This window comes from Carya illinoinensis, chromosome 3 (genome assembly GCF_018687715.1).
Source record: "Carya illinoinensis cultivar Pawnee chromosome 3, C.illinoinensisPawnee_v1, whole genome shotgun sequence".
Lineage (NCBI taxonomy): Eukaryota > Viridiplantae > Streptophyta > Magnoliopsida > Fagales > Juglandaceae > Carya > Carya illinoinensis.
In genome coordinates, this window is record NC_056754.1 from 45,770,705 (window position 1) to 45,779,830 (window position 9,126).

The window sequence follows — 9,126 nt, forward strand, 5'->3', positions numbered from 1 at the left end:
ATATATTAAAATATTATTTTTTATTTTTTTATTTCATTTTATTCTTATTAAACTAATTGAATTATTCTATTTATCATCCATACACTATATATTTATTATAGAAAAGATAAAAATAAAATAAAAATAAGTATTGTGTGTGAAGTGTGAGGATGATAAGAAGAATTTTCATTATTTTTTAGAGTGTTGCTAGGGTGTGCCCCAGAGGCTACTGTCGGGCATGTCTTTAGGTAAAATTTATTTTTTAATTTTTAAAAATCTTCTTATTCATATTTTTAACATTTTTAAATATTTTTAAAAAATATAAAAAATACTAATATACTAATAGTCATTTTTTTAATTAATAAAAAAAATTTTAAAAATAAATACATGAACTATCAAAATAAAAAAGTAAAATGTAACGACTTAATAGCATTATTCTATTTTTAAATTAACTTGGGAGTTATTTTCACATTGTTTAACTAATGAGTAATGTTATAAACAATTATTTTTAGGTATTTTTTATACATTTTATTAATATGATTATCAATATTAATTTTTTTATATATAATTAATTATATCAATAAAATATATAAAAAAATATATAAAAATAATTATATATAAAATTTTTATTAGCCATAAACATCCTTTTTATTTTCTTTTATTTTATTTTTTAATGATAAACCCATATTTCATTTCTTTTTCAAACAAACTAGTGAAAGGTCCAGGCACTGGTTAATTAAACCCCTCTCAATTCTCTTTCTTTTTCACGCTCACTGAACGTACCTAGCGGCGGCGGCGACGACAAAGCCAGCATCGACAGAACTAACAGGCTCCTATCCGTTTTGTCCTTTTCTCTGCCCTTGATTTCAAATCAAGAACAATAAAGGGTAAATCCTTAGAATTCACTTCGTCTGCATCTAAGATTTGCAGTATGTTAATTGTATGCTAGTCATATACGAATATTTAATTGGGTCGCTGGGGATTTTCATTTTCAGGCTTTAGATCTTGTGTTTTTTTGGTAGATCCACCTCTGTTCCTGCGCTTTGTGACACTCCCTTATTTTGGAAAAACGTACTCGTGAAGTATGACCATCGAAATGTAGCATGTGAATGCTTAAATTTAGAATTTTAGATTCATACCCCAACACGTTGAACGCGAAATGGTTATGAACTGAAGTATTGGCCTTTTTAGCGCAAGACTGGTATTTATGCTGTGATAGGTTGTGAATTGAATGAACCCTAATTGTTAGTCCTATCTGTATTGGTTGTGGCTTGTTTTCCCTCACTGGTCCTGTTGAACGAATAGAATAGCGATGGGGTTGTGTTTTTGTGCCCCTTGTTTATCACTTATGTAGGAAGTTGCCCCGCCATAGCTTACTAGGGTTGATTTGGTGCTAAAAAAACGTAGAAAAAGCTTGGAATTGAAAGTTTCCTAGCAGATATATCTGTAATTGGACCTGGGCTAATAAGAACTTTGCCTCACTAAATTTTGTGGCTCGGTTTGCTATGTTTAGAATAATAATGGAAGTTGCTTTGAATTTTTATTTTTAAGTCCCTTACCATCCTCAATACCCAAAATGGTGTTCATTTGATGTGAAAACTATTATCTTTGAAATAGTATATCCATGTTTTAGCATTGACATGGCTAACTGAGTATTCCATCATTATCGGCTTATTTTCAGTGATTAAAACTTAATTTGGGAAGGTGATGGCAACAAAGTTGCGGCAGTTACAATCTAAGGCTTGTCAAGCAACGCAGTTCGTCTCCAAACATGGAGGTGCTTACTACAAGCAGTTGTTGGAGCAGAACAAACAATACATTCAGGAGCCACCTACAGTGGAGAAATGCAACCTCTTGTCAAAGCAATTGTTTTACACTCGACTTGCTAGGTTGTAGTTCTACTACCTTTGTTGTCGTGGCATTTGAAATTAATTTTAAGTTGGGTTTGCTGGGCTTTTTCCCACTCATTTGTCTGATGAATTGTGTTCCTTGTTAGTGTCATAGATGGTTCAAAGACATTTGAATACAAGATTTTAGCATTCTAGATCTTAAGACAAAACAATTACTTGCAAATTTATCAAATGGGATGTTAAAATGCTATAAAAAATGTTTTAAATAAGGATAAAATCAGCTGAATAAGTTTTATAGTACAAGTTATATTTAATCGTATTCTAATGGCTTTGGTTGTGGACCATCTATATTAATGCAAATATCAAAAAATGAAGTAGGAGTTTGGTATGTTTTTTCGGTAGAGCATGACATTTATTCATGCGATACTGACTGGTGTTTTTGATTGCTCATAGTTGGTGCAAATTTAATATGTTTCTTTTTATTGGCTTCGTGGTAAGACACTGCATGTGATGGGCACTATAGTTACACACGATAGGGTAAACATCTCAAGTAATGCTCTTTTTTTTTGTGATAAGTAAAAATTTATTAATGTCAATAGGTGTAGGCAAGTAAACTGGCATCTCAAGTTATGCTCTTAACTTGTCCACTTGAACGTTTGAGAAGTTTCAAGCCATGCAAGATGACTTGGAAGGAGAGTATGGGATTTGGCACAATGGTCTATAGGACCGTTAGATAGCATCTTTGCCATGGATATAGCCACCAACTTTTCTTTTATACTAAGACTTGTTATTTTGTGTCTTTAGTTCTACGTAATTGCTGGAGTAATTAATGTTTAATTTATTTCTCTTGTTGGTCTAAGATCATATTTTATTACCCTTCTCATGATATTTATCATTTGTTGTGCTAGTTGGATTTCATGTATGTATGAGTCATAGATTTAAGATGGAAGGATATCGTTCCTTGTTTTCTGTGCACGGTAGTATATACAACATGCCAATTGCTGTAAACATACTTCAAAATAAATTATTATGCGGATATCTTCTTTAATAGGACAATTAATTACCAGTTTCAAATGTGCTAGTGTTAAGGTTTAGATATTGAATCAGGTGCCCTTTGAAGAGTCTTTTGGGATTATTTTGGGACTTTCAAGGACTGGTAATGGGTTAGGATACTTTTTTAATGTCATTACTTTTGGGGAGAGGTGATTATGAATGTTTGGAACTTCCACTCTGGTTTATATAAAATCGTCAACCTTAGTCACTTAATGAGTTTACTCTATGTAATGAGAGCCTACACGACCTTTTCCTTCTTCTATAAACCAATAACCATACGATCTAGTGTGGATTTAAAAAGTAAAGGTTCCCAATAAAGAAGATGATATTGTTCTAATGAGTCACACCACAAGTGTATAATGTTATATTGATGAGAATTTTGTGCTTTAAATCAGTATTGCAAAAAACTCTGCCAAAATTAGAATCTAAGTGAATTCAATACCACTAGAATGAATTAAGTATAATTAATGATAATTTCATTGCTTCTGCATCGTAGAAAAGGCTATTTTAGAAATTAGGTTTAATAGCTTGTGGAAAATTATTGTAGTGGTCACTGGGCTGTAATCTTTTTTCAAACTGGTTATTAGGGTGATATACTTTCAAAAAATTCCTGAGGTAATGAACTTATATCAAACCGGTGCTTTTATCCAAATTTCGTTAATTCATTAACTGAAATTGCTGACGTGTTGGTCATTTGCCATGTCATAAGAAAATATTAAAATGTTGGAAAACATAAAAAATAAATAAATGTATTAAAATATTAAAAAAATTGTATTAAAATTAAAGAAACATAAAAAGCTGACCGGAAAACTTAAGAACTTTAAAATAAAATAATAAAATATAATATAATTTATAGTAATATAAACAACATTAAGGATTGGAAAATGCCATGCACGAGTTTTTTTTTTATTTTTTATTGTTGAAATATTATTTTATTTAAGTTTTCTTTTTCTAACTTCAGTTTATAATGTTAAATTTATTTATTTTATTTTATTTATTAATTTTGTTTTTTTTTTTAGTTTTTCAAGTTTATATTTTTCTAAGTTGTGTTTTTTCTATGTAGACCTGGGGGGAGCATACCCCCAAACCCAATGCCTTTACCACTTGAATCAACCCTAAGGGTTGACTTTACACTTCCACAATACTGTTGATATAGATGTATGGTATCCCATTGTTGAAATCTGTCTGAGTCCGATTTGGGTTTTACATCTATTCTTTGTCCCTGCCATGCATCGAAGTTAACTTGGGTCTTAAATCTATTATGTGCTTTGACCAAGTTCCAGGTCTTGTCCTCCAAAGCGGCTGCTTTAGGGGTAGCTCCCTACAAAGTGGGGATAATTGCTACCCTACCTTGCAATCAATTATTCATTGGTTCGTGCGCTTGCTGGCATTCTCATTTTGCTACCAACTTTCTCTTTGTTTGTCATGATTTGATGTTGTGCATTTTTTTTTTATAGTTAATCAAGAAATTTTATTTATAGAAGTAGGCTAAGCCCAAGTACACGGTGTATACATGAGAATGTTTTGATGTCGTACATACACCCTGATCAGTGATATTCTTTAACTTTTCATTATGTGTTAGCATGTTCCAGTATATTTTTTCAAATTGACCATGTCTCAGTACTATTCACTACTACTTTTATCTTTATTTGACCCAAAAAATTCTTCTTAAAGACATCGCAGTGGCAAAGATATGGCTTCTGTTATGTTTTGATTTACTGTTGTATTACTTATACTTATCAAAGGAAATTATCAAAACTAACTTATACTTATCAAAGGAGTTATATTCATTTATAATAACATTTTACTGCCCACTATAAATGACCAGGGAATTGCATCATACTCTTATAGTTTTATCATCTTTTGTGAACAAAATATCATACTCTTATAGGTATTAATTATTGAGATGCTAATGCCTGATCACACTCTATTTCCTCTGTTCAATAAATGTTTTTACGCTGAGATGGAATAAAAGAAAGGAATATCATCAAGATGTAAAGCTTGAATTGGCATTTTAACTGTCCGTTCCAGTTCCCATCATGGATGGTTGTAAGGAGGAGAAGATAAGAGTTGAGGGGCTTAGATGATTACATAGAATGGATACTGTTCTAAATCAAATTTTGCACCTTAATGGAAAAGAACTTCAAAAACACTTCGTGGACAAAATAAATGTTGCCCCATGTCTTTTGCACAGTTGAACTCCAAAGTCTCAATCTGTTTCGGATTTTGGTAATAGAAAATCTATTGAATAACCTTACAGGACTTGGCAAAAAAATAAATATACTCTTTTGTAATTCTCAAATCACAATATAAGGTTATATTTTTCTGTTTCACGAGAATCCATTCATGAAAATGGTTTTATGATGTTTCTCATTCTCACTTTGCCTTGGGTTGTGCTTGCTAGAATCGGTCAGTGACAATGTGTCTGATACCTGCTTCACTAATATTTATTTGGGTCACAATGTTTCTTGCTATATGGTAAATGCTGTCTCAAAAGAAAAAAAAAATGAATAGCTTATCCCCTCTTCTGGAGAAAACTTAACATCACAAATGCATGTTTTTCTATACCTGTTAGTGAAATCTTGTTGTGGTTTTGCTTCAGATTTATAAACATACATCAGAAACTTTATGGGACTTATTTCTTATGTTCTGTACAGTATTCCTGGCCGTTACGAGGCATTCTGGAAGGAAGTTGATTATGTGAAGCATTTATGGAAGCACAGGCAGGAGCTGAAGGTTGAAGATGCTGGTATTGCAGCTTTATTTGGGCTGGAATGCTTTGCATGGTTTTGTGCTGGGGAGATTGTGGGAAGGGGTTTTACTATCACTGGTTACCATGTCTGAGAATGACAACTGTTTTTAGGGGTTTGAATGTGTAAGCTTCTCTTTTCATTTGAGCGATTGGAATCGCGGGAACCCTGCATCAAATTTTTGTTCTCAAAAACTTTTTGAAACTGGGAAATCGGTGAGAATTTCTCTGAAAGCCTTAATAATCCATGCATTTGAAGTAACTACTTCCTATGTACCTTTTTGTTTCACTTGTTATCTATGGTGGAAGCAACTGCTGCTCATGAATGAATGAAAAATACTGCAAATTTGTATTGATATGCTGATTTACTACTCCAACATAAGTAACTAATATTTATATGTTCGAGCTTCTTCTATGATTGATACACTCAAAAGTAGAATCGAGTTTGGTGTGATGAGACAATTTGGCTATTGCAATCCAGTCATTTTTGAAGTAGGCAATTTGGAGGAGCTTTTACTTCTATACAATATCACAACATTTTCTCCAAATTTTCGCGTCTGATATTTGGCAAATATTTACCTGCAATGACTTTTTGTTGTCCCATGTTGAAGGCCATGGCAGTCAACAGTTAGAATTCTGCGGACCAACTTCGATGCTATTGTCAGTCAGGAATCAGGGTGATTGTTCTTACGTCTTAGGTATTAACTGGGCGCAAGACCCTAGAAGAATTTCTCCCTTGATCTATTAACATGGTTTACACTTCACAAGCTAATGTGAAAAATACACCCTTCACACTGTTGATGTGCCAACACCTGGGCGGATTTTTGTCACTAGGCCCAAAGGGGGCTCTCAAGGCCTAATTTATCAAAAGGGCTTCACTAGAGGACAAAATGAGAGACAAGGAAGAGAATGGAAGAAATGTAGAATGACAAAAGGAAAAGAATGAAAAAGATATAAAAGAAGAGAAGAAACATAAAGGAGGAAAAATGAAGAAATAAGAGGGGAAGACAAATGACTTGAGGGGGGCTTCGGGTGACTTTCGACAAGGCCTCTTGGGAATGCTTCTTCAACTTCTAGACACGGGTTCTAGCTATAGAGTTAAGATTGAGAATATAGATCTTAAAATGTTTTGTACAATGAAGATGAGAGATCCTGAGAGATTATAAATCAAACTTATTATAATTAATTCTCCCATCTCCAAGCCTCCTGTAGACGTAGGTCTGGTGTCAAATCACATAAATTTATGTATCTATCTCTCTTTATTTTTCCTCGCATTTATCTTGTTCACCATCATGGGTATGCGCACGAATTCCGTATAACTGCACCAAATCAGCCAAGGGCCTACGCAACACCAATCCGGGCCCAATGCCACCTCAGCACACCGGGGAGGAATTCTTCTCCTCTTCCAGACCGTTGACAAAAACCTTCGTAAATAACTTGATTTGCAAGAAAAAAGCTTAAAAATCAATCTCTTACAAATGAAATGTTGTTATGTCAGTAATGTGGATAATTTGTTCTCTACACTGGCTTGCAAGTAGGAGTACTCGATATCAACTGGTAATTAAAGATGATAAAATTTAGGGTTAAAAGTTCTATTACTCTTTCTTTACTTTCTTTTAAAGAAAAAGCTATTCTTCATCATGAGTCTTGTCAGCACTAGTTATGCAAATTGATATGTCATATTTTAAGTAGCATTTTTTTTTCATTTAAGTAATTAATTTATGAAATAATTTAAAATGTGGAACATCATTCGATGTAACTAAAAATAATAAATCAATACTAAATTCAAGTATTGCTCAATATTAGTTGTCCTAGAGAAAAAGCATGAGATGATGTTGATGCTTGTTCAATGAACTTGCTTTCATGCATTGCAAATGTATTTGGTTTTTTTGCTATCCATTGATGCTAATAGGTAGCATTGGTTGAGGAATGAAATGGCTAATATGAAAGAAGAGGTGGGAGAGAATGAGTAATCTCTCCTATATATCCCCTTCATTTATGTGCCAAAATAAGAGTGATTTTATAGGAAAGTAGAAGAGAATTTTTTGTTGAGTAATGCTAGATATAGCCTTGAAGATTATTGATTAGAAAAAAGGACAGTGTTATATGAACTGATATTTGACCAAAGAAGTGAATCGATGACAACAAAATATATATTTTTTAAAATTTTTTTCTTCTTTTCCTTTTATCATTTTTATATAGTTTTAAATATTTTATAAAAATAATAAGAAAATATGAATTCACCAATATTTACTTCCTTAATTATTAAATAAATAAATAAAAATAAAAAATTCAATCAATCACTTTTATTAATCTAACTAACAGAAAAAAAAAAAGATAAAAAAATGCATAATTTTTTTTTTTTTTTTTTACCTTTGTGATTAAGAAAATGTTTTTTTAATAATGTTATTTTTTTTAAAAAAATATTTATAAATCTTAAAAAAATACATGTAAAAATAAAAATAAAAATACACTAAAAGCTACTAACGATATCTCCCAGCTCCCGGGAGTGTAGCATGATCCAAAAAAGATAGCAAGAAGCAGACGGATGTTTGCTAAACAGCCAATCTAGCAACTAATTTATATATGAGTTTTAAGATGCATATCATAAATTAGAACAAGTATGATAATTGTCAACATAATTATAAATTTATTTAATAAAATTTTACAAATGATTATAATTATATTTTAAAAAAATGGAAGAAACGGAAAATATAAAATTATTGAACACATAACGAATCAAATATTTAAAACTCATTTTATTGAAATTACAATAGGAATTACGTTACTCCACCCCTTGTATGACTAATTACGCATGTACATAATAATAATAATAATAATAATAATAATAATAATAATAATAATAATAATAATAATAATAATAATAATATTTTTATAAATGAAAAAATAAAATAATATTATTTTTAATTTTTTTTTTTAAAAACTATTGGATATAATTGTTATTGGAATGATAAAATGTAAAAATAGACAATTCATTTGAAATTTCAAAAAGTATAATATTTTTTTAAATGAAAATAATATTAGTTTAAAAAGTATTATTTGGTATGATTCATTACTATGAAAAATAATATGAAGATAATTATTATTATTTTCAAACGAAATCCAGTAGTAATAAAATATTATTCTTTAAATTTAAAGACAATATTTTCATTTTTGAACTTAAATATAATATTATTGTTCTTTTCAAACTTTAATTAATATTAGAGTAATAGATGACTTAATTGTATTTTTAATGATGAATTCGAGGACAAAAATGCTAATGTGAACGCGAACAAAATCTACTATTCATGAGGCTATAAACTCTTTTATTGTAGAATAGATAAATATAATTTGACAAGTATTAGATATAGTTATGAGTTATACAAGTATCACACACTATTTTTAAAAAAGAGTGAAGTCTATTATTAAAATTTTATTTTTTTATATAGATTTTATATTTACTTATTTTTTTTCAAAAAGAATGAATAGTATTTG

The 9,126-nt window shown here is 30.5% G+C and overlaps 1 protein-coding gene across 1 annotated transcript; it reads left to right on the plus strand.

Moving 5' to 3' along the window:
- Positions 1-691: 691 nt before the first annotated feature.
- Positions 692-5,987, plus strand: LOC122304393. Its single transcript, XM_043116648.1, has 3 exons — positions 692-866; positions 1,661-1,868; positions 5,540-5,987. Exons 2-3 carry the CDS (start codon positions 1,687-1,689, stop codon positions 5,724-5,726), a joined length of 369 nt encoding a protein of 122 aa, XP_042972582.1. The 5' UTR covers positions 692-866; positions 1,661-1,686; the 3' UTR covers positions 5,727-5,987.
- Positions 5,988-9,126: the final 3,139 nt, after the last annotated feature.